We start from the raw sequence: 26,323 nt of genomic DNA on the forward strand, positions 1-26,323 counted from the left end.
GGGGGCGGGACTGAGGGGGAGGAGCTCCCAGGGCGCTGCCGGTGCCCACCGCCCTCTGGCTGACTGCGCTCACATTTCGCTGAACTGGAGAGGCCGCATGGCGCCGCGTTGGATGTGTGCGTGGCCGTGGAGGGAGAAAGGGGAAGGTGCAGAGAGGGCTGCGTGGGACGGTGACAGAGAGTGCGCTGCCACAGGGCGGGCACCACGCTCTGCTCCCCTTTCCACCGACCCGAAATGGAAACCCTGCAACCCAAACCCGCCTTCCTGCGGCTCCAGGAGAACCTGCGCCCGAGGCCAGGCGTCTGCGAGGTATCCCTGGCCTGCGTCCGCGTCCCTGCCCGAGACCGGCCTCCGCAGCTGGATGGAGACGCGGTGCCCTCGGCATCCTGCATGGAGCCCGACCTGGTGACGGCTCAGCGGCACACGGGCCCCACGTGGCTTTCTCATGCTCCTCATCAGCATAATCCCAGCATCTCCCACCTGTTCTCCCTTCCAACACACGTGCCCGCCAGCAACGCGGGAGCAGTTTCTGCCCAGTGGGCCGCGCCACGCGGAGCCGCTCGCAGGGCCACACCTCCGGCAGCGTGGCCGGGCGGGGCCTGGGCCCTGGCAAGGCCCACATTAGATTTAAGCACCAGCTGAGAGCCAGGCCCGGTGTTTCTGGTTTGGGAGGTTATCGCTATCCTAAGGAACCGAACAGACCAAAGCAACCGAACTAGCAACAGCCACGACCCTTCCTTTTGCCATCACGGTGGTGGTGACGGCAGGTCCGATGTGACCAGACGTTAGACAGGAAAGCCGCTGCCCGCCTGACCTGAGCGTTTTTCTCGGAGTCGCTGCTCCCGACCTCGCCCTGTAGCTCGGGGAGAAGGACCCCCACGTCCTGTCCCACAAGCCCGGCCAGCCCGGCAGAACCGTCTGCGTGTCACAGATCCGGGAGCGAGGCCCTGAGAGCTGAGCACCGCCCCCTCGACAGGCGACATCGGAGAACAGCTTCCCTGGGCATCTCCCTGGGCATGCCCGCAGCGTGACTGTCACCTGAGGAGTACACTGAGACCGTGACCTCCGCCTCCGTCACTCGCAGGTCCTCAGACAAGCCAGCAAACAGGTACCGAGCCAAGCGCTCACGCCACCGCGTCCTCCAGTGCCAGATGCGGCGCACAGAACTGGACAGGTCACCACACGTCCCTAGCGCCCGGACAAAACAGAACAGAGCACTCCAGCGCACGCGTGCCCGCGCCTGAGGCTCGGGCAGAGCCAGCAGAGAGGGACCCTGGGAGCTGGCCTGCCCTGTGGGGGTGGTTCTGGCGTGTGTGCGTGCATGCGTGCGTGTGTGTGCGCATGTGCGTGCTGGGGCCGCCGGTCCTGGACCCTGTGGGCTGCTTGCCTGTGTCCTTCAGAGTCCCTCTCATGGGCTCACAAGGCGGATGACACGGTTACTAATGTAGGCATCTGTATGAGGCATGTGGCTGATCGTGGGGTGGGCATGTGCCTACAGGTGTGTGTGCACGTGCATGTGTGGGAGGGGTTCAGGAGAGAACCCCCCCTCCTCTGTGATGTTGGCACCGCGCTGACCCACACCTGGCTCCGCAGCGTCTGGCCCCAAGTCCGCCTCTGAAACCAGGAGCTGTCCGAGGACAACGAGAAGCCGGGACGCTGCCTCTCAGGCTGCACCCTCTCCTGTCGCTGACTGCCTGCCTGGCATCCACCTGGCGGAGCTGAGCCCAGGACAGAGCGCCCTCAGAGCCCGGCTGTGGCAGGAGCCAGGGAAGCCGGGCTGGGAGGCAGCGGGCGGTTCCTGCGAGAGGTAGTGAGTGACGGGAGACAGGGCTGCCTGGCACGGGGCTCGATGAGGTAACGTGGCTCCTCATACCACCAGCGTGAAAACATACAAATGCTTTTATTGTTTTCTTTGCATTTTTCTCTTTAAATTCCCCTAATTGTTGAAAATATCCTTCAGTGACATGTAGAGGGCAGGGGCCCAGGGAGTGGAGGGCAGGGGCGGGGCGGTGAGGGCACAGGCTGACGCTGCTGGCAGGGAAGGCTGGCTTCTACCCAGAAAAAGGGGACAGAGTATAAAGAAGTGTCCAGATTGGCCGGAGGGGCATCCCAGGAGGAGAGGGAGGAGCTCATGGTGGCTGCTGATTGCTGCGCCTCCGGTCTGACCGCTTCAGCGTGGAGACCCTCCCTCCGGCCCCGCCCGCCGGGCGCAGGGTCAGCCGGGATGCGCGTGTGGGGAGGTCAGTTGGAGGTGTCGGAGTGAACGCTGCCAGGGCCTTCTGTAGGGGACGTCACTGATGAGGGGGTAGTCGCATCCTGCCAACCTCCATTAGCCTAGAAGGGAAGAAGGAGAGAAGTCAGGCCTGCGAGGGGCGGTGGGAGCACACGATGACGGTGACGGTGACGGTGATGATGACGGTGACGGTGACGATGACAAGGAGCTGTGAGGTGGCAGCTCAGGGCCTGCAAGGGGGCACTCGACAGCAGGCTGTCCTTGTGGCCGCTCCCCCTCCCCCTCAGTGACTGGGGCCTCCCCTGTGCCGGTGACACAGAGTCCCCCCCTCCGTCAGGTGAGACGGCCTGCCCTGCAGGTCCAGAGGCCCGAGTCCCGGTGCTGACTCTGGCCGGGCACTCCCTCCCCTTTGGCCTCGAGTTCCCCTCGAGAAAAACAAAAAGGCTGCCCTCTGCCTCCGAAGGGCCCCTCCAGCCCGGAGTTCCCTACGTCCCGGGCCCCCGGCGCCTCCGGCACATGTCCACGGCGGGGCCGTTCCTGTCCTCAGCGGGGCACTGACCACACCTGGGTGAACTATGGCTCAAGGCAGGACCTAAGCAAGGCACAGCCCGGCTGCGAGGAAGGTTCCATGAAGGCGAACCCCGTCTGTGGGAGCGTCAGGAGGCTTCATGGAGGATGTGCAAGGGCGGCCCGGGAGAAGAGGGCGCTCACGCCAGAGCCTCGGCCTGGCCTGTGGGAAGTGTCTCGAGGGGGTGAGCCGGGAGCCGACGCTTGGTCTCCATTTGTACATCCTTTTCCTAACACTCAATCCAGAGCATCCAAACCGCAACACTGTTCCGACAGGACCTGCCTTACTGAGCGCCCCCACGAGGATCCCAGGCTGGAGGTGCTGCGGCGGTGACCTCATGACCCCGCCCTCGATCGCCCACAGACTGTGTCTGCTACAGTGTGAGTGTGCGGAAGGCACTAATCGTGTTCCCTCCCAGGTAACAGCCCTCTGCTCCAAACACACAACTGAGGCCCAGACCAGGCCGGACGCTCCTGGAATATCTGGGGTCACGGGGCAGGGGTGACTATGGCATTTGAGCGGGGGAGGGGGACAGCTCCTCCCCGCAGCATGAGGGGAGGTCCCCACCATCGCAAAAGAGCAGATCTGGACACGTTTCCTAGACCAGAAAAACTAGGCCTTCAAAACAGTCACGGTATTTGGGAACCAAACGTTTCAGCACTGATCCCCTCTCCTGCCACCTGCCCTGATCCCCTCTCCTGCCACCTGCCCTGATCCCCTCTCCTGCCACCTGCCCTGATCCCCTCTCCTGCCACCTGCCCTGATCCCCTCTCCTGCCACCTGCCCTGATCCCCTCTCCTGCCACCTGCCCTGATCCCCTCTCCTGCCACCTGCCCTGATCCCCTCTCCTGCCACCTGCCCTGATCCTCTCTCCCTGCCACCTGCCCTGATCCCCTCTCCTGCCACCTGCCCTGATCCTCTCTCCTGCCACCTGCCCTGATCCCCTCTCCTGCCACCTGCCCTGATCCCCTCTCCTGCCACCTGCCCTGATCCCCTCTCCTGCCACCTGCCCTGATCCCCTCTCCTGCTACCTGCCCTGAGCTGGCTCAGGGGCCGCCTGCCTGGGTCCCGAGCAATATATCCAGCTGGCTTTGAGCCCAGAGCAGTGCTGGCTGGGCTGAGGCCCGGCCCACCCTCCCCTCCTTCCTCTGACTCACCTTAGTAGCACAGGGTTGATGCAGAGAATTCATCACCGAATGTGACAGTCTAAGTGAGCTGGGCACTAAGAAACTCTCATTTGCAACCCAGAGCTATGCTGAGGTGCCACAAAGCGGCTGATGTCAGCACGCTGAGGGGCTCGGTCCGCACACAGCCAGATGCTAGCAGCCCAGACACGGGTGTGGCTGGGAGGGGAGCTCAGGGCTGTCCCCCGGCACTGGTGGGCCGGCCAGGGAGGGAAACACAGAGACACAGAGGCACCTCCGCCCCCGTGACACGCACAAGCACCCACACGCTCACCAGGGCAGTCACAGCAGAGCCACCGTTTCCCACCAAGGTGGATGGAGCAACCAGGCTCCCTGGCAGGCACAGTTTTCCCAGCACTTACAGGGAGCGCTTTCCGAGAGCTGCTCCGAGTTGCCAGGATGCTCCCTGGGAAATTTCAGCCTGGCCACTGCAGTCCCATCTCGAGCTGTGACCTTAAAAAATGCAGTCTGACCTCCTCCCCACCCCTCCCCCACCTTCAGTGGCTTCGAGAGGAGGGTCCCTGTCCTCCTCAGGCCTGGGCTTCCTGCCTGCTCAATGCTCGTGGCTGATGCTCCAACACCCCCTCCCGCTACTCAGGGGTTCCCACAGCAGAGAGCCACTCACCCAGTCCCCACCACCCACACCTGCTGTCTCCAACCTTGAGGGGGCGCAAGTGTCCCATGTGCCCCTAGCATGGTCTCCTGGGGGCAGGCCTGTCCTCTGTCCCATCACAAGGCACTGGTGCTGCCACGGGGCATGTCCTTGCCCACTTCCGCGTCACCCACCATGCCAACCATGAGCACCACTGCGGGGCTCCTGGCCGATTCCAAGCTGCCTACCAGTGCCTGCACCTCACAGATGTTAGACAATGTCCGAGAGGAACAAATGAAGCGTGAGGGAACATGCAGTGGCACTGGCTGTGGAGAGATACGTGGTCTCAGGTCAGTGACCTCCATGACCATTTATACCAAGCCATGTACACCCAGGAAACAGCCAACACAGAGCCTGGCTGCCTGTACTTGGCCACGTACACCCAGGAAACAGCCGAGAGAGAGCCTGGCCGCCTGTACTTGGCCATGTACACCCAGGAAACAGCCGAGAGAGAGCCTGGACGCCTGTACTTGGCCATGTACACCCAGGAAACAGCCGAAAGAGAGCCTGGCCGCCTGTACTTGGCCATGTACACCCAGGAAACAGCCGAGAGAGAGCCTGGACGCCTTACTTGGCCACGTACACCCAGGAAACAGCCGAGAGAGAGCTTGGCCGCCTGTACTTGGCCATGTACACCCAGGAAACAGCCGAGAGAGAGCCTTGACGGCCTGCACTGAGACATATACACCCAGTTTTACCTCCCGACATGCCACCCTGTGCAGGACCACACCGCTGGTCAGCTCGGCTTATCTTACACCGCACCGCGGGGTCCTGGCCGAGACTGTACAGTAAGACGGTCAACCTGCCCTATGTCCATTGGTAACACGTGACCTCTCTTGTTACAAGTCACTTCTTCAACCTTCTGTGCCATGCACTCTGCCATCTAGGGGTGCCCTGTCACAATCCAGACACAACCCTACCTGCCACTGTGCCCACCCCGCACCATCCTGCCAGCACCTAGCGCCATGCAACTGAAGGGCACCTGTCAGTGGGCTCTGGGATCAAGATCTACCCTGGCACCTTCTTAGCGCCATTCTTTTCTATTTCACCTGTTGCGAACACCAGCATTCATGCCGCCATGTGAGGCACGTGGGACACGAGAGGGGCTGGTTGAGGCCGTCCCCTCACACGGTACAGTTCCCAGCTTTAGGGTCAGGTGCTTTCTTATTTCTATTAAAAGTGCAAATGTGACTGTTACGCATAACGTTTCCACATCTTGCAGACGCGGGGACTCCGTAGGTTTGATGTATACACAGGAAGTTAAAACTTACGATTTGTCTGATTTAACTTTTCAGAGAAAAAAACAACAACAAAAGCTCAGTTTGCCTGAGCTAAATAGAGGTGTCTCAGGGCAGAAAACTATTTCTATCTGAATAAATACCCTCCGCACTCAGACTTGCAAAACCCCAGACACGTCTCTTTACACACATCAGCACAGTGTGCAAAACACACAATGCATGTACTCTCATAGACTGAGCACACGTTCAGAACATACAGCACCTCAGGAATGAGTGTGCGCATGCACACGCGTACACACACACACACACACACACACACACACACACGCTGCGGGAAGAAAGCTGTAAGAGACTATTACGTTTACTCATATAGCCAAATCTGGATAATTCAAGCAAAAGGTATTTGTTTTACTCTCAGTAAAAATGATCTGATGGGCTGACTCTATACAGCCCTAAGTTCTTCGTTTTATTTTTATAACCTCTGAGTTTGCTTTCCTTTGTTGAAAGGTATCTTTCACTCACGGTGCACACAGAGGCTAACACACACACCTCCACGTGATGGGATCTCCACGGAGCATGCACACCACTCGGGGCGGACACCTCAAGGCCACTGACCGTCACGCGGAAGCTGAAGCCCCTCTCGCTCATCTGCCGTCCACACAGCCATCACCCCAGATAACCAGACCCACAGTGACATGCCGCGGAGAGACACGGAGCCAACCCCACACCCAGAGACTGGCATATTCAAGTACACCGAGGACAGTAATAGCAACTTACATGCCACCACTGAGACAAAGCCACAAAGGCCGCGCTGGCAGCCTCTTATTTTGAAGCCTATTATTTGTGGGAGGTACAAGCTATAATCACAACAGAAACTTTCAAAAGCCTTATCCTCCGTGACGCACCAAATCTATTTCCGAGCCCTAATTGCTATGTCACCAGAGAGCTGGCTGCTTAATGCGCTCAAATGGCGCTGAGAGCTTGCAGGGCTGCGGCCGACAGAGCGTGCGGGGTGGGGGTGGGGGGGTGCAGGGGCACAGCCTTCCTGATGCCTTGTTCATCCAGGGAGGCGTCTCGCTCAGAACTGCTTACAGGTGACGCGAGAGAAAGGCTTGAAGACCGCCAGCATCCAGACTGCGAACGCACCCGCCCACCCACAGCACATCCTTGATGCGGGCACACCCTCGTTAGGCTGGATTCTTGTCCACATGGAACGTGGGTTGACTCTTTAAATTTTAGTTTTTTCCCTTTTATATTGTCCCAGAAATGTGTGCGGTGGAAATACCCCAGCTGTGTGGCGGGCTAGGGGGTCCGGAGAAGCCAGGGCAATGACTAGACGGAGAGAGAAGGTATTCTATATTCCCACTGCAGCTTGGTTCTTTTCTTTTTAAGATCAATAATAGTACCACTAACAGATCTGCCTCTAGATTTCCTAGGATAGCAACGGCTTTCCTGCTGAAGAACTTTCCACTGAGATAAACAGAATGAGATGTGGGGTGGGGAGGCCTCCTTCAAGGGCGTCCCACCATTTAGAAGCAGAGTTTTCTCCATTTCCAAACACCCTCAGGGCAGTGGCAGGGCATCGTCCTGTGGAAGAGTTCGGGAGGTCACTGAGAAAAAGGTGGACATTTCAAGGCTAATAAACATGAAGAAATTCACTAGTAATCAAAGAGAAACAAATTAAAGTCAAGTAAAAGCGAGACACCCTTTTATGATTTAACTAGTGGCCAAGTGCACAAATTCATGCACATTGAAAGGAAATTAATTAGAATAAATATTTTAATATCGCTATTCACCCTTTCTCTATAATAGAAGTGTCAACCAAATTCATGATCGACAATGACAGATTGAAACACGCATGTGCGACTGGCGCCAGCTAGAGCTTTATATGCATCGTGCATGCATGAGTCAACTTAGCCTTTTACAGATATAATAAACTTGCTTCATTAGACCTGCTTTCTGATGTATCTAAACTTTTTCCAGCCCAGTGAAGCACCCCAACTTCTCTTTCAGGTAATTGTCAGCAACACAGCAGTAAATATCAACATGAAGCAGATTATTATTGTAGATCACACAGGGAGAACAAAGGGTAAAATATTTAACGGCAGCAGTGTTTGACTATATTCTGCACAGTGAGAAAACCTGAAGTCATTTTCAAGGTCCACCATTTCTTACTTCTTTTCATCGGGTCAAGTTTCTAAGCTTTCTAAATCTCCATTTTCTGGCTAATGAAAAGAAAATAGGATTCCATCGAGTCTCCTATCTACCTACTCCAGGACTTCTGTGAGGATCGAATGAGATGAGGCACGGGAAAACGCTTCACAGACATTTGGTTACAGTGTAAAGTGTTTCCACCTGGCTATAAAGCAAGTTGTGTTCCTGGGCTGAAGAAACTGCAAGGAGGCTAGTCATCACTAGGGAGAGGAAGCCGGGCGTTGCTATGTGATGTCATTACTTGGACGGACACTTAGCATATTATCCTTTTATATAGATAGAAAATTGACAAATCTGAAACACGGCTAAGTCACTGTCATTGAGCTTGTGAGGGATTGGGAACCACCATGAGCTGCTGCTGGGAAGAACCAATGCATAGATATTTCCACGAGAAAAGGGTTAGACATCTTCTGCCCTTCGCTCTGTGGACTCCATTTCCAGAAATGTGTCCAAGGAGTAACGGAAACATGCACTTAATTCCCTGAACTAGGATGTTTGGCATAGAATTATTAAAATTGTAAAAGAGAAAGCAGCTTAAATGTCCACAGTAGAGACTGCTTAAATAAATTACGGACATTCCCTATCACAGGTTCCTGATGTAGTTACTAAAGTTATGCTTGATATGTTTAATGATAAGAAAAACACTCATAATGTATTTTTAGTAAAATAAGTAGGTTACAAAATGACATTTTTGATATGATCACCACGTTTCCACATGCACCACACACACTTGCACACACAATGCCAGGAGGCTGCTGAGAAAGGAGTTAGCAGTCCTTCTCTTCCGCGTGACTTTCCTGCACTCCCCAAATGTTCCCCATCACATGTTAATCTGTAACGCTGAAACAAAGCGTGTGAAGGGAAGCCCACAGCTAATGTAGGTCTTGGCGTGTGAGGCACCCTGGCCAATCCCAGAGCTGCGGGTGAGGACCAGTCCCTGGTGCCTCAGGCCCGGGTAGAGCAGCCGCCGGACCCGCCCAGCACGGGGGTCAGCAAGGGATTCCCAGCTCTCTCCAGAATACAGGGCCTTGAAGAGTTCAATGGTTGCTGTCCCTTTAAAGGGTAAAGGACACCGCTCAACATAGCCCTCAGCTTAGACGAGATGGGCATTGCTTGGGGATAGGCAGATCTTTTATTTCCCTGCCCTCATGTCCAATGGTCACTACCAAGTCCAAGCAAATTCCTGCTGAATAAATGAGTGAATGAGGGAATGACCGTGGGCCACGCTCCAGGCCACTGAGACAGACCTGTCCCAGAAAAGAAGAGTGAGGAAGAGAAGGAAGAAGACCCACTGCTCTGGCCTCTGAGTACACACCCACAGAAGGCTTCTGGTGGGAGTTGGCTAGATAGAGGGTACAAGGTTTAGAGAAGGTGGGGTTCAAATATGGGCATCAGGCTGTGAAAAATGGAAAAAAAAAAAAAAAGTCATTCTTTTGTGGGAAAGACTCTCCGAATAATGAAAACACAAAAATGCAAAAGTCTTTGGGGGCAGGCAGACAATTCAGCCACAAGTCAGCCACAGCCTGCCCGCTGGTTAGGGAGGAAAGGAGAGGGAAGGGAGGGAGGGAGGGAGGGAGGGAGGGGAGGGAGGAGAAGAAAGACCTCTTGACAAAGGTTGGAGTAGGCTCCTTTCAAAAGGTAGGCATTAAGCACCTACTATGTATCAGGCCTGGTTACAAAACCAGGACCCTTGTCATCAGAACCAGGGCCTGGAGAGGAAGTAAAGCAAGAATCCGAGAAGAACCGCACGCAGGCGTGGTCTGCAGGACCTGGCGGTGCTCAGGGAGCAGGGCTGTGGCAGGACTGCCCCTGACCTCTGGCCGGAACCTTGTAACTGCTGGGCATGGCTCCAGGAACCTCCCCTCATGACAGGACAGGCGGGAGAACCGCCAGGCGCCTCTGCACACTGTCCAGACAGGAAGGCCGGGGTCCTGGGGCCGGCGCACAGCGGAGGCACGCACCGCACACAGGGCGGGAAGCCCCCGTCGGCAGGTCTGTCTCACGCACCTTCAGTCTTGTTGTTACTGTTCTGATGCCTCTTAACTTCCTTGTTTACATTTTAAAACAACCTAATTGTGTTAATAAACTTGAATTACATAAGTTAATGCATATAAACTGCCTCGCACAGGGGACCAAGTCAATAAGTGTTAGTTATTAATGCAATTATTAAACGTCGTTTTAGCCTGTTAATTTTCTACCCATATTGTTTTTAATTGTTCTTTAATTTCCTGCTTTACGGCACTTGCTCAGTTTATTACTACTCGATCTGTTTTATAATCTCTGTAAGGACGTTCTTCGAGGCTGTGATTCTAACCACGCGCCCTCGCTCGTTTTGTTTGTACTGTTCTCCGTAGTATTTGTGTACTTCCTCTCGCCACGTCCCAGGCACTCTCATCGTTCTGCCATCTTCATCCTTCCACAGGCTTGTGGTTTAATAGTACATTGTTTCTTCCTACTTCTCTATTTTTCTTATTTCCTGGCTCTTTTACATTTACTTTTTGCCATGGCTTTTCTATTTTCTATTTCTCTGTCTAAGCTGGTTCATACTGTGTTATCTGTGCAGTCAGTCCGTCGCAGTAACGCTTTCACTCAGCGAAGAAGCTCTGTGTTAAGAGCTGACAATGGGCGGCAGGATGGCAGTCCTGGCCCGGCTGCGACCGGCCCTGCTCAGCCTCCTGGAGGCTCGGAGAGCCTGCTGCCTCCAGAGCCTCTTCAATACTGTCTAGGCTATTAAACAGGCAAAACTGGCCTCTTCTCCCACTTGGCTGTCCCCCGAATTTTTGTTGTTGTCGTATTTGGTTAATCCTCACCCGAATCCATTGATTTTTTAGAGACAGTGAAAGGGAGGGAGGGGGAGAGAGAAAGAGAGAGGAAAACATCATGTGAGAGAGACACATCGATTGGTTGCCTCCTGCACACACCCCAAGTGGGGCCGGGATGGAGGCTGCAACCGAGGTATGTGCCCTTGACCATGAATTGAATCTGCAACCCCTCAACGCACAGCCAATGCTCTAACCTTGAGCCACGCCGGCCAGGGCGGTCCCAGAGTTTTAAAAAAGGTCACCTATGTTGCTGTTTGGCACCTAGATTCCTAGAACAGTTTTGCCATCTGTGGTAATGAACTGCCAAGTCTCTCCACGGCGACACTGGGCCTGAGGTCTGCCCTGCCGCACGTGACCACTGGGCCCGGCTTGGGCTTAAGAAGTTATTGGGTTCGATGAATTAGTGGCTGACTGAGCTGGCCATTGCTAATAATAGATGTAGGCGTTTATGTATTTACTAGAGGCCTGATGCACAGAATGCGTGCCAGGGCTCAGTCCCCCCCTCCCCCACCCCTCGCTGCAGCCGCCTCTGTCTCAGCCCCCACCCGCTTCGACTTCATCTGGAAGGTCATCCGGAAGGACAGCCGGTCTAATTAGCATATTATGATTTTATTATTATAGAAGATATCTGAAATCCTCCCTCCGTATTATTTCAGTGTTTAGAGCAAATATATGCTAATCTGAGCTAACTTCTTGTACACAGTTAATTTTTAATAAGGAGTTAGGTTTTTATGAGGAAAGACGTACTTAAGCAGAAAGTGGTTTTCTGTGTTCTGTGTGAGGACGGCGCTGTTCCCACGCGGTGCCCAGCTCCCTGACACCATCGTCCCGCCTTTGGTGGCCACTAAAGGAGCGTCAGGGCCCTGGAACCGCTCATCCAACACGGCAGCCACCAGCCACACGAAGCGGATTTTTCTATCAACTCACTCAGGTCTAAATGAAAACGCACTGTCTCGGCCACACTCGCCACGTCTCAGGTGCCCACCAGCCTCGTGTGGCGAACGGCGCGTGTGGGACAGCAGTGACCAGAGTTCCCACCCGTGGCAGGACCTTCGGACCCCACGTGCCAGGGAAAGGGGCTTGTGGTGCAGCCATTTGCGACATTTATGAGGAACAGCAGTGCCAGCGCCTGCTTGTACGAACGCTGCATTTTTAGTTGATGGCGTTAGATGTAAGTCCTCTTAAAGGGCCACTCCCCAGGTGCTTCCAAAATAACATGACCTTGACTCCTGGGTGGTGTGGTCCTTCCCTGGGGGAGGCACAGGGCTGCGCTAGGCACCTCCCACCTGCCGGCTGCTGCAGGTGTGCGAGGGCAAGGACCAGCGGGGCTGAGGCTGCCACGCTCCAGGTGCTGTAGCCAGGCGCCCAGGGAGCACCCGCTCCAGGAGCCACAGCCAGGCCCTCAGGGAGCACCCGCTCCAGGGGCCGCAGCCAGGCCCTCAGGGAGCACCCGCTCCAGGCGCCCAGGGAGCACTCGGATGAACAGGCGTCTCTTCACTTCCTTCCTCCTCTCGTACTTGTCCCAGATGCAGGTCGGTCCTGCCTTCTGCTTCTTCTCTATCAGATCGACTGTGTACAGGAACGTGGAAAAGAGTCGTCCCAAATTCAAATGCAGCCAGAGATAAGTAGTTTCAGAAATGTACCAAATTTAAAAACAATGCTTGACTTTTCCTAAGAGAGAGGTCCATTATTGTATCCAAAGTCAAGCTTGCGGGAGAACGAGGCCCTCCTTCCGAGGAGGTGAGAGGCGTCTTCGGGAATCGGCTCTGATGGCCCCATTAACTCCAACAAGTCCACTCGCTCACTGTTTCCTGAGTGTGGAGGGGCCAGGCCACTTGCGGGGCAACCCCGAGCACGAGCTGCCCTTTGGGGGGTGAGTTTCTTCTTTGTAGAGCAGAAGGCAGGACCGACTTGCGTCGGCACAACCGACGCGATCCTGTCCCAGGGGCAGTTCTAGTCCCCGGCCTGGCGGATGGGACGGCGACCACCTGGGGAAACGCCGCCATGTCGCTACCCAGTGGGAGGCACAGGCCGCTCTGGGACGGGAGGAGCCGAGGCTCCAGGGAGGGCCCTCTGGGCCACATGGTCACTCCCCCTCCCACGGTTAATGCAGGTTTGAATCTTATTCCCCGAGAACACGCACTGGCCAGAAAGCTTGGAAACCTCTTACAGAAACAAGACAGAAGAGCCTTTTACAATTACAAAGGGAGTATTGTGGGTTAGTAAACACTTAAGAGTAAAAGCATCACTGCATACTGCACAGCTGAATGGAGGAGCGCCGGTAATTACATCCTGAGCGGGGAGCTGGCCACACTGACCGGCACCCCAGGCCGCGGGGCTGTAGGCAACGGCCAGGCGGGGGTCTCAGGCTGAACGTGCGCAGGCGGCAACGGAGAGGCGCGAGGACTGCGGGCAGGGAAGGCCAGAGTTCAGGGGCCGCCGGGGACAGCAGCGAGAGGCAGGGACAGGACTAGGAAACACACAGCCGTCCAGCTAACGCACTGTTCTAACCTCGCGGGTGATGGGACCAGAGAGGGCGTGTGAGCGGCAGGCGCCTGGAGTCTCGTCCCTGACTCCCCGCCACGCCCACCCAGCACGGTCGCCCTTGTCGTGGGACACAAGCAGGCCAGCGGTGTCATGTCCCGTCACGTGCTGAGGAGGGCCGAGGTAGCTCCATCCCCAGAAGCACACCTCCCTCAGGACAGTCAGTGACCCCCTCACCACCTCCCGGGGAACACCCACCCGTGCCCACGAGGAGAAGAGGCCAATGAGCACACTATGCCTGTGATGCTGCAGACGGCACCCCAGGGGCCGGGGACGCCCACCCACAGTCTCTGGCCGCGGGCAGCGCTGGAGGCACCAGGGTGGAACCAGCGCCCATCTTCTGGAGGACGCTCCTCGCCTCTGGACACACAGGAGGGCCGCCCCTCGGCCCCCTTGCTCCTCAGCCTCACTAACGGCAGGTGGTGTGGCTCCACGGATTTCCACGGACGCTGGCTGTAACACAGGGAGCTGCGGAATCGCCCGGGAGCGAGGAGGCTGCCAGGAAACGTCCGGCTCGGATGAAACACGGCCGGGGCCCAGCTGGGCTCCAGTGCTGCGGGGCTGCGGGCGTTCATTTCACTTCTTGGCTGGAACCTTTCACTCCTGTCCCGTTTCTTCTGGTCCCCGCCCTCTCTGTCTCCCTCCTTCTCCTGGCAGCCACAGCCCCACGCTGCCGCACACACACGCACCCACCCACATGAACACACACAACACGTGCACACACACAGCGCACACACTCACACACAACACATGCACACACGCAACACATACGCACACACAAACAAACATGCACACACAACACATGCACACACAAGGACACACAACACACGCACACACAAGAACATACACAACACATGTGCACACACATAAGGACATACACCACACACACAAGAACACACACAACACTTGCATGTACACAACACAGACACTCACACACACAACATACACATAACAGAGACACATAAGGACACATACTCACACACAGAACACACATAAGGACACACACACATAAGGACACACAACGCATACATGCACCCAAGAACACACACTCACACACACAACACATGCATGCACACAAGAACACACACTCACACACACACCACATGCACACACACACACTACAGACACACTCACACACACAACAGACACACAACAGACACACAAGAACACACACAGGGCACACACACAATACATGCACACACACATGCGTGTGCAAGGATACACACACACATGGACATGTACACATCCCAGCTCATTCCACCACTAACAGTCACCTCGCCCTAACACGCTTGGTCTCGGCAGGCGCACAATTTAAAACTGACACGGAAGGAACACACCTGTCGGGCCGGCCTTTGCTTCACCCACCCGCACGCTAAAGACCCAGAAACAATAACCAAGTTCACGGGGAGCCAGCGAGAGGCTCTCACGCTGCGTGTTGAAGCCGTGTCTGCGCGGTTGTGCCATCAGACGTGATTGTCTGCACATGTGCGGTTACGACACTCCAGAAACGGTGCCCAGCCCACAGGGTGACGTCGGAGGGGAGTGCTGCCTCCCGGCCCGAGGCCGTGCTCCCCGCTTAGGGAAGATGCCAACGCGGGCTGCCCGCCCGCTTCCTGCCCGTCACGCAGACTCCTCGACTCCTTTGTGAACGTGCCACATTCTCGTCCCCACACTCACACAGAGCAAAGCTCTTTCTGGAAAAATCTGTCAGGAAGTGGGTAAATGCATATGGGCTGGAGCCCCCCACAGCCCCTTAGTTCATCTGGAACCCATTTCTGAGCACACACTTCTCCCCAGGATCGGTGGTTTCTAGGGGGGCACGGGCGACTCACCAGCTCCTACGGGAAGAGCAACTCGCCTGAGCACCAGAGGACCAGGGTCTTCCACTGCCCAGAGCACACCGGGGCCAGCTCTGGCTCCCTGCCCGCTTTGAACTCTGACCGAGACGGCCCTGCCCGTTGGCGTGGGTGCTGCCTCTGGGCCTGCCCCCAGCGGCCCCGGCCCCTCTAGTGGATCCTTTGTGGTGAGCCCGGACTCTCAGGGGCCAGGACGTCCCAGCCAGCACCCCCCTCTCCTTGAGTCTGGGCTGACTCCTCGCCCTCTCACCCAGGCCGCCTCTGACGGAGAAGCTGGGGTTCCCTGGTCCGCAGTTCATGCCACTGGCCATCACGGAGCGGAGGGACCGTCACCTCCATGGCAGACGAACACCTCAGTCAGCACAGCGAGGATGACGTGCCATGCCTACTTTCCCTTCCTTCCTTCCTTCCCCAGTTTAGTCTAATCATCCCAACGGAACAACAAAGCCATCCCCCCCGCCCACCACAGGCCCGGCCAGCAGTGCCCCGGCCTCGGGGCTCCAGGCCCAGGACCCTCCGCCGAGGGGCAGCCGCCTCTGCAAGGCCGTCCTGTCCCAGCCTGCTGTCACGCTGCTGAGGGAGCGGACGGCTGATCTGAGAAATCGAGTTGGATTGCTGTCCCAAATCCACACTCGGTTCTCCTGTGTCTGTCTGATCGATTTCACTCTGTGCGACACAGCTTGTCGCTACGGATTTTCATGCTGGTCGGGAGCCGCGGGGACCCAAGGACCCATGGACGATGCTCAGCACCCGCCCGTCCCTCTGCAAACCCCGCCTCTGCGTTGATGGCTTTTTAGCGGGCCTCCGACAGGCCGGAGAAAGGGTTCTTCTTCAGACCACACACCTGATGCAATGGACACGGCTCCAGCTTTGCTCCCGTTCCCAGGCCGGCTTCGGCCACCTTCCCACCCCTGGCGTCGGCCACCTGTGCAGCTGCTCCCCGCAGCGGACGCATGTGGCCGCAGGTGCCTGCCAACGCTGATTGTGTCTGGCAGCCCCGGACGCCCGCCCCAGCGCCTCGGTTTTGTGGACAGAATGCCGCCGGCGGCGTCACCGAAAGACACGAGAAACTAAGCTCAGATGGGTCCCACTAAGTGTCACTGTGAGCCCGGTGGCTGTGAAATAATTGGCAGGGAGAGGACGGAGGGGACTTGTGTTCTTACACTGATGCCCTGGGGACTGTACATCTGACTGGCCGCCAGTCCGTCACTGTATCCTCCTGTCTGGCTGATAACATGGCGAAGGGTATCCACCTGCGGGAGGAACGAGAGAGGAGGTTAGTCAGGGCGCCACCGCTCGGCATGCCAGGTCACGCCATAGCTCGGAGACGCTCCTCTGGGGGTCCACGAGGAGGAGGCTGGCTCCTCTCTAAGCCAACCCAGTCTCCCCTCGAGCTCCGTGAGGTGACAGGAACACGGTAACAGAAAGGGGGCACCCACTGAGCTTCCGGGAAGCTGCACAAGGCGGTGGAGGAGGTGGGGGGGCACCACGGGAGAGGGAGGACTGACCCCCCACATCTCCGTGCAGCTTCTCCCCGGCTGGTGTCCCATAGAGGGCACCCGGCCAGCCACTGCCCGAGAGCAGGCATGGCTGGCACGCATCTGTCTGGGGACACATGATGGCCAGCGCTGCTACCTGGCCGGAGTGTGACCGTATCTCCTCACACGTGACCCAGGCTTCCTGAGCGAGGGCTGGAGCGCCAGCCTGCGGTCTATTCTGGGCACGTCGTGCTTCCTGGCCACATGCCGATGACACAGGTGGGCATGGCTGGTAAAGCCTGGGCAGTTCTGACCCAGAGCCCCCCGCCGCCCCTCGCCCATCAGGGGTGGGAGGGTGAGCTGCCCGGGACCCTGGGCTACCCCACGTGCTTCACTTTCGCTTCCCAGCATGGACTTGGACTTGGCACCAGAACGGGTCCCTGGACCCTCCAGAAGGCTGGGAGATGGGCCCGGTCAGCCGGCGGGGTCTCCCAGAGGTTCACCTGGAAGCGGGAGACGCTCAGCGCCTGCCTCCCAGGACTCAGCTCCATGTCAGGCAGATAGTGAGTGGAAGCCCGGAGAGGGAGACCCGGAGAGTGAGCCGATGCCCGAGCAGCCCCTGTGTCCCGGGCAGTGAGCACAGAGCGCCGAGTCCCCTCGCTCCTGCCCCGCCTTCCCAGTGTGATTGACAAGCCAGAGCCAAATGCATTCACCAAGTGTGGACGAGATTCCCCACGACAATGGTTGTCTCTGTTTCGGTTTGGTTTGGTTGTTGCTAAGGTTTGTATCTACGTGTCCCTCTGAAGCGGTAAGTGCCGACACGACCAGGAAGTGCCCACAGGACCGAGGGCTCTGGGCTCCAGGTGCCCCTGCTGGCACAGTGGCTGGTCCCTACCTGTGACTGCACGTTGGCTCCAACCTGGGCCCCTTGGTAAGAATCCCCATTGAGTGACTGCACGCTCATGAACAAATCTCCAGAGTTTGACATGTTAAAAGAGCTGGAAGAACCTGGAAAGGAAAGGATGAGGCACCTGAATCACAGAAAGGAAAAGGCTCCGCCCGCAACTGACAGCGAGAGGAAGAGCGACATGCAAAGCAACCCCCAAACGAAACTGCACCCACACCCCTCCCCCCTGGTTAGTAGCATGGAGAACAGAGCAGACAGAGGTGCAGGGGTCCTCGGTGCGGGGGAGCCACAGTGGGCAGGCGCCCCAGGCCCGCCCCGCAGCAGCTCCCAGTTGGGGGAGGGGCCGCACATTCTTGTCCGCTCATCTAGTGGGGCTGGGCAGTCTCCAGGCCTAAGGCCTCCCTTCCCGCCTCTGAGGTCTAGGGCTGGCCAGGGGACTGCACGCGGGAGAACGTGGGCTGGTCCACGCCATGTCCGCACGAGCTGGGCAGCTGCATCCGAACACGCTGCTGTCGGCCCACCCGCCTGCACTGGGGCCGCGGGGCGGGGTGCATGACGCGGCGCCCTCGTGGGCGGGACCCAGGGCTGATTCTGCTGACATTCCTGATTTCTAGAAAGCAGGCGAAGTTCCTGGTTGGGTGGCAAACAGCCCAAGAAAGCCTCCGGGGTGGGGAGACGTGTGAGAATGCGCTACCCTCCCCTGCTACCTGCCGCTATGGAGGAAGAGGAAGCAGGGTTAATGGGCCAGGAACGGTGAGCATGCGTGAGTATGGCGTGCTGATAACAACAGTGATAATAGCACAGGGCCCACAGGGGGCAGGTGAGCATCTGCCCGAGATGGAGCATTTCCCCGGAGTTTGCCCTGAGGTCCATCCTGGCCCCACCCCGGCTCCCCTGGGAAAACCCACCCCCACAACCTAAACACGAGGGTGTGGGAGCTTATGATTATTCTGAAGTCAGCGTGCAGCTCAGCGCATTAGGAAAGGAAGCCCGACGTGCAAGGTTTGGTTAAGTCATGACGTTAGCCTGGAAGAGGAGACGCAGGGACCAGGTCCTTCCACTCTGTGCTTTCCAGCCAGACGCGCTGGCTGCTCTCGCCGCGTGCTCTCGGCAGCACCGCCGTGTGGAGTCGCCCAACAAGGATTCCTGCCTGAGCTCGGGCTCCTTCCTGGCTCTGCAGGAGCGCCCTGCCTCCCGCCGGAGGGCTCTGCCACGCGGGCCGGAGCTCCGGTTTTCTCCGCGGAAGGACGCCTTCTAGCAGCGCATCCTACGCTAACTAGCCGTCCTATCCTCACGCTTCGAGAACCCTGAGAGGAACCAAGACTGAGCTGAGCATGCTCGCCTGGGGACGACCTTGAGACAGGAAACAGCGTCTTCCTGGGTTCTGTGGGACGTCCCTCGACATGCAAGGACCCAGCTACTTTGCTGCATGAACTGAGCTCGAGCTCGCTCCCTTCTGGTGGGAAACGGGGAGTTCCTTCTTTGGGGGTGGGCACCCCGACACTGCCCGGAGACTATGGCCTTGCCACAGCTCTGCACACATCCTGTGTCGCCTGGCACGTTTCTCTGTGTGGCTCATCCCAAAGAAATTAGAAAAGTTGGGTCTTAGGCAAAATAGGCAACATAGGCCCCAGGTCTGCGTGGTTCCGGCTCTGGTCTCCCAACTGGGGTGATGCCCAGGCCCCCCATCCCCAGTCAGCCTCACGGTGACCTGTCAATCCCAGGCCTCCATGCCCTAGTTATTCCCCTTAAATTTTCCTTTGAATCCCAGAAATAGAAGCTAAATAATAAAAGCCACTTTGCCGTAAGGGTGACAGCATGCACTCCCGTGCCAACACCATCAGCACCCAGGACCGGCCACTCTGAGAACCAGCGGGAGTGGCTCACCGGCTCTTGGCTTTCCCGGGAGTGCGCAGTCTGAGCGCAGGGGCGTGACCCTCCCCAGTCCAATAGCAGGAACACTACCCTCCAGATGCTGGCTGGTGGCCCACACACCGAGAACCGTTAGAACCCCAAGGGGTACCCGATGCCAGGGAATGTGGCATCCATGACCACGAAGGCCCAGGATGTGCCAGGTACAAGGCATACGCTGCCATCAACACACTGTTTCAGAAATACACGAGCATAGAGTAACGGTAACGTGCCTGGGCCGCACGGACACAGCGAGGACTCGCGCAGGGCAGGACTCAGAGCAGTAACTGGGGCTCCCGTGTGTGGGGCTGCCTCCTGCACGCGTGTCACACAACCAGGGCTCCTGACTCCTGTGTGTCTGGAGGTGGCCGCTGCCCTCAGGGAAGGTCACACCGACATCTCAGTAACAGAAGACAGTTCTTCCTCCTGCGCTGGAGCCGGGGAGGGGTGGGGGCACAGCCCGTGGGGCGGCTCCGCGGTGCTGCGGCCTCCCCATTCCCACAGAAGCACCTGCTTGCTCAGCCACGGGCCTTCCCTGCGGGCGGCGGTAACATCACCGCCACTTAGTCAAGCACGCTGCGCCACGCACTGGCCCGCCCACAGGCTCAGCCTGGACTGGGGAAGGGGCGAGGTTCCAGCTGCCACCCCGACATTCCGGGCTCCTATGGAGCTCCACTGCCTGAAGGAGACCGAGAGGGAGCCCAGGTCCCCGTGGGCGCCACGCGTTGGCGCAGGCAGACGTGTGAGTGCGGGGATCCCGGGACTGCACGTCTAGAGTCTCCAGGACACGTAAATTTGTGCAGGAAGAAGGAAACCAGTCACCTTCATCTCCCAAAACAGAGGATGCTAATGATGAAATCGCAATGCTGCGCGGGGTTACGGACCCGGCACCGCTGACCTCTCACCCCACTCTTCCTGTGGGCAGGTGTTCCGGACTGGCACTGCGGAACGGTCACCCATGGCCCTGGCCTCGGCCGCCCTCCCAAAGGGGACAGCGCCAAGTGTCTGCAGACAGTCCAGTGTCCTGGACGCAAGCTCGCGCTGAGCGCGGTGACAGGACGGCGTGCGGTCCTCCCAGAGGAGCCGTGGCGTCCCCTCCACTGAGTCTGTGTGAGGCTGCGGCAGGGAGATCGGCCTCCGTCTGCAGACAGAGGAGGGGCCCCTGTCAGGCCCCACCAGGTGGGGCTCGAGGAAGGCTGAGTGTCACAGGCCGGCCTCTCTCTTCTCCAGGACTCCTCCTCCGCCCAATTCGAAAGCCCTGCTTCTTCCCGCTCAGGGCCAAGCAGAAAGGGGAAAGGTCGTCTGGCTGCTGGGAGGCCGCGGCAGGTGCTGGGAGCCCGCGGCAGGTGTGGGTCAAGGTTCTGAGCCCCAATCCCGAGAGGCTGTGTTGTCGTTCTGCACTGAGGCGGGAGGGGAGGGCACTGGACGAGAGAACTCAACAGAACCACCACCGGGGGAGCCTTCCTCTGGGCTTTGGAACACCAAGGACAAGGGTTCTGGGGATGCCTGGTCCGGCCAGGCACCCTCCCTGGCCGTGGCCTTCTCTCTGGCCATGGGACTGCACTGATCTCCTCTCAGGAAGCCGGGGTCAGGGCTTTAACATGACAATCCTCCACCACCCGCAAAGCACCAGGCCTCCTATTTCCGGTGGAATGCGAACACGAACCTGGGCTCCCACTAACTAAACGGGGCCGGAGGGCTTCCTGCCACGGCGGGGCCTGCCGCCACCCACGGCACATCCGTGCAGCTGAGCAGAAGGCTGCCACCTGGGCGTGCTTCGCTGGTCACAGATCCGGATCCCATGCTGATGTCGGTGCTGCCACATGGACACCGGCAAAGCACAGCCAATTTCTTCTTTCCTGGATGCGGAAACGTCCTCCAAACTTCCCAAAAGATAATCCTACCTTCCCCGAAGGGCCCCCTCTATCTGGGAGATCAGCTCTTGCCTGTAATCTCATCATCCAGAGTCCTGGGGACTGTCCCTCAAGGTCTTCCCAGAGGAATTTTTGGGACCCAGGGTTATAATTATTACTTCAATGGGCCCCCACTTTTGCATTTTTTTTTTTTTTACATTTTCTTTTTTCCTTCTATTCTTCCTCTGCATCCACTTGCCAACCCTGCTGGTATAAAATATGGCATTTGCCAGGCATGCTCACTGATCTAGATGCTCACTATCCACCACAGGTCCCAGTTCTAAGTGATTTTATGAAATAAGCTTAAGGAAGCAGACCTGCGTCTCAGCCAACAGGGACACTCAGAAGTGGCTGGACAATGGGAGAAGAGCAGCTCTGGAGGGAAGCCTCGGAGAGCCGCTGGCCCAGCGTCGTCCTTGCAGGAGGAATGCAATTTACAGCGAGCAAACCTCCGACACAACTCCCGCCTCGACAGGGACCAGAAGGCTCCAAGGTCCCGGAGCAGGAGGCTTCCAACCAGCCCAGCGCATTTCCAGATTTTCTTTGGTCTAAAACCTGCCGTCTGCTTTCACCGTCACGTCTGCGTTAGGCTTATCGAAGAGCCCGTGGTCGGCAAACTGCGGCTCGCGAGCCACATGCGGCTCTTTGGCCCCTTGAGTGTGGCTCTTCCACAAAATACCACGGCCTGGGAGAGTCTATTTTGAAGAAGTGGCGTTAGAAGAAGTTTAAGTTTAAAAAAATTTGGCTCTCAAAAGAAATTTCAATTGTTGTACTGTTGATATTTGGCTCTGTGGACTAATGAGTTTGCCGACCACTGGAAGAGCTAACGGCAGCATTAGAAACACCGGCTGTGGCCGCTCGGCCTCCTCAGCGTTCTCCCGGCTCGGTGCAGCGATGTGGGCTGTGCAGGAGCCGGAGAGCACAGACACGCCGCGGTGTCTCGTGTTGACACGTGTGTCCGGTAGGAGGCCCGCTGCTGCCCACACAGCACGCTCCCTTTGCTCTGCTTCAGGGGAAGCCGCGCAGGGGCGCCTCGGCACGTTCTTTCCAGGGACTTCAGCACACCCGCAGGCCGTGGCTCCGCTTTCCCGGGATCACTTACTTTGTGTCAGAATAGTCACATGACGTTGAAGCCACCAGAAAAACGTCAGGAGACCGTAATCACAGGGACATTCCGAGAGGCCAGAGGCCCCTCGCCCCCCCCCCCCCCCGCAGGGCTGAGTGCTGCCTGCTCTCTCCGCTCCTCCAGGAAAGGAGGAAAGTCACCGAGTCGTGACGAGGGGAGTCACAGGGCCCGTCCGAGGACGCGCCATAAATCCCGCCGCCATCTGCGGGGCAGATCTACGGGAGAGGAAAGCCGTCTCCCCTCTGCTTTGCGTTACGATAACCTTTGCGGAGTGCGGAGTGGAGTGCGCTTTGCTGACAAACTGTCCTTCTCCCAAAGAGGCCGCGAAACCGCCTGCTCATGGCGCACGCCCACCGGGTCGCTGGGTCCGACACGCTCCATCACGGCCAGCGGGGCGGGAGGAAGCTCTGGTTCTTAACCTGTTGGCTTCGATCCTCAGTCAGTCACACCACAACGAGAAGGAGACACACAGAACCTCCACAGCACGCACGCCCCGCTCCCCTCCTGGGGTGCCGGGAGGAACAGCTGGGCCGATGGCCCTCCACGCGGGTCCCGTTTAAAGAAAGGGAGGCCGTGCTGGCACCACCCCGAGATGTGGAGAACCTCATGGCGATAGATCTGTGCGTCCAGGGCCTCGTGTCTCCAAGAACAACTGTCACAGCGGGGAGGGGACCTCAGTGGACAAACAAGCTTTGGGGTCAGAGGTCCCACGTGCCCCCAGAAAGGCTGGGCGTTAGATTTTCAACATTAAGAGCTCACATATTTAAATGTGCGACTCTTTACAATTGGAGGCATTGATTTTCTCACACGTGCACCCCCAGCCATGGGGTAAACTGCCATAATCTGAGGTCAAACTCATTTCATTAGGAAATATTTCTGGTTTTTCCCTTAGAAAAAAGCACCAACATATCCTCAGAGCACACAAACACTAAGGTTATATTTTATGCATTGTGACTATGTTTTTTCCACAGGGGGAGGAAGTTCAGGCTGGATGAGATAAAGCACACCCCAAAATGTAAGTTGTGAGCCTAAACTCTGGAACCAGAGTGACGGTGCATAAAACCAGGAACACAGCACAGGACTGAGTATAACGTGAAGACCGAAATCGGAATCATCTGAATTAATGACTGGCAATATCCTTGTGTACTTTACATATAAAAACCGAACAAAATAAAATGGTAAAGAATAACAACTATCAGAAGTATAGATATTACAGTCTGACTTTGCAGAACTGAACACCCACTGAGATGTCGGCTGGAAGAGTGAATATTCACGCGTGGAACCTGGCTCGTAGGTGACCGTGACCCGGCCTGTATGTGATGCAGCAATCGGACAAGCATCAGGTTCCATGAAACAGACCAAGTGCTAGGACCCGGGACCATGTCCACGTACCCACGAGCCATCGAGCTTCCTCACGGCATCTCTGAAGGGGGAACGTGGCGTCACCTCCTCAAAACCAACCGATTTACCTTAAACAGACACACCTGTGCCCACCTCCAGGCAAGCCCTTCGTGTGAGCAGCGGAACACACCCCTCTTTGGAAATGAAAGGGAACCCTCGGGGCACTGACAGCCAAAAGGACACGCAGATTCACAAATGGAGAAGCCGGAAGGCTTGGAGAAAACCCGGTGCAGAAAAAGCGAGTACAACACGGAGCCCAGTCCCCCCAGATCAAAGAGGAAACTAACCGGCCGAGTTGGGAGTTGAGGGTGAGTTAGCCTGGCTTCCGTGGGCTGACACATTGGTGGCAGTGACAGCCGTTTTGGCAGCATAAATATTGGCTTCCTCTTGAAATTTACCTATGTTCTTCTTGTACCGGATTCGCTTATTTCCAAACCAGTTTGATACCTAGAGCGTGTGAGAGAAGATGAGAAGGTTAGCGTTTCCTCCTCCACAACAGGGCCATTGTGGGGGGGAGGGGAAGCCGAAGAGATTGGGGTGGGGGGAGGGCGGTTCTCCAGTTAAGATTTCACAACCTCGAGGAAAAGGTCGGAAGTAAGAGCTTGAGAGCAGCAACGATAAAACAAGACTCTCTCGCTGAACCCAACACAATTCCCACAACCACAGCGACAAAAACTCCCCTGGCAGGAGCCACTCTTTAAACCAGGACCCTCAGGCCAGGCAAGCGTCGGGAATTTGCTGACCTGTTAAGTATGACACTAAAACAACATGCTTTTAAAATTAAGTGTAGTTTTGGCCCTGGCTGGTGTGGCTCAGTTGGTTGCGCGTTGTCCTGGGCACTGGGAGGTCGCCGGTTGGATTCCTGGTTAGGGCACATGCCTGGGTTTGGGGCTCCATCCCCAGTAGGGGGCAACTGATCAATGATTCTCTCATCAATGTTTCTTTCTCTCTCTCTCAAATAAAATAAAAACATGTTTTTTAAAAATAAAAATAAAAAACTAAAAAACAATGAGTGCAGTGTTTGCAAGAATTTTCTTTGTCATAGCAATGCTAACGCTGACTTTGGGCAATAAACATACGCCGACCTTTCAATATCCATGTAAATCTCGGTCAGCCTTGATGGGTTAGATGCAGACTTTTCGGGGTTAGGTAACTTTCACGTGGACTAGATGCTCAGCCGTGGTGCTCAGACCACATCAGCATCCATGGGGTCAGGCCCACAGGCTTCGCTGTGTGTGCAAGGCCCGCCCTCCTGACCTGGGGAGAAACTGGGGCTCCAGGCTCCCGCGTGCAAGCCAACACTCAGAATAAACCTGGTTTCCGTTCGCTGTGAATTCAGTCCCTTGGCGAGGCTCACAGCAGCTGTCCCGGCCTCTGCCAGACTCAAGTGGGGCAGCGCCCGTGAGCCTCCCTCCCCAGTCCCGGCCTAGGAAGGTTCGTGCATGCCCCAGATTCCAGATGTGACTTAGCACTAAAATGCGGGGGCTTACATAACTACAAAGCGGACTCTGAGCCTGGCGAGGGGGGCGGCGGCTCCTGCGCCTCAGCACACACAGCGTCTAGGCCGAAGGCAGACAAAGGGAATTCTTGCAAGTGACACCGACTTTTGAATCCATGAGCAAGATTCACAGTCTCTCACGCTGACCCCCATCGCTCTATGCAGCGTGTGATACAGCAGACACGCCCAGGCTTTGCTGTGAAAATCAAACCGTGCCATTGCGGGATTAGTAAACACGAGAGACAGCCAATGAGAAAACGCCCTGTGTGTTGTAAGTGCTTGTGCAACAGAAAAACAGAGGTAAGCCAGAAGGGGGCACAGTGGGCCATTCACCCACACTGTCCAGTCCACCCCAAACCCGTTCTCCCTGGACAGCGCCCCACTGTCCATGTGCATCAACGTAACCTGGCTGCCTTTGACTGCTGGTGGCACAGGGCAATAAACACACACTGACCTTGGGGGGGCCTGGATGAGCTGAGAAATGGGGGGATGATGGTGTTTGGGGGACTTTTGAGGAAGAAAGGACACGCCTGAGGGATGATGAAATCAGCTACAAGTGAGAAAACAGGAGAAGGAAGAGGTGCAGGGGGACGTGTTGGGGACAGTTCCCTTCTAGGCGGGAACAGCTGAACGGGAGGGAAGGTGCCAGGTCCGTCCGGAATGCCTGGTCGCCCACCAGGGGCTGTCGCATGCCCTGGGCGACATGTAGAACCCGTGTCTCACTAATGACCTCACTGCTCAGCATCACGGCCTGAGGGGCTGACAGGCACCGTCCCAG

The 26,323-nt window shown here is 57.0% G+C and overlaps 1 protein-coding gene across 2 annotated transcripts in view; it reads right to left on the bottom strand.

Moving 5' to 3' along the window:
* Positions 1 to 1,881: 1,881 nt before the first annotated feature.
* Positions 1,882 to 26,323, bottom strand: part of PBX1 (PBX homeobox 1) — a 203,267-nt gene continuing 178,825 nt past the window's right edge. The window contains exons 7-10 of one of the 2 annotated variants that reach the window (XM_079761184.1): positions 24,335 to 24,494; positions 17,685 to 17,797; positions 16,475 to 16,564; positions 1,882 to 2,334 (exon numbers count right to left, since the gene is read on the bottom strand). In XM_079761184.1, the coding sequence (XP_079617310.1) occupies positions 2,242 to 2,334; positions 16,475 to 16,564; positions 17,685 to 17,797; positions 24,335 to 24,494 (456 nt within the window). In that variant the 3' untranslated portion in view covers positions 1,882 to 2,241. The remainder of the gene's footprint in view (positions 2,335 to 16,474; positions 16,565 to 17,684; positions 17,798 to 24,334; positions 24,495 to 26,323) is intronic. The other variant, XM_079761185.1, reaches the window with a different exon arrangement.

Source organism: Cnephaeus nilssonii (genome assembly GCF_951640355.1).
Source record: "Cnephaeus nilssonii genome assembly, chromosome: 21".
NCBI lineage: Eukaryota > Metazoa > Chordata > Mammalia > Chiroptera > Vespertilionidae > Cnephaeus > Cnephaeus nilssonii.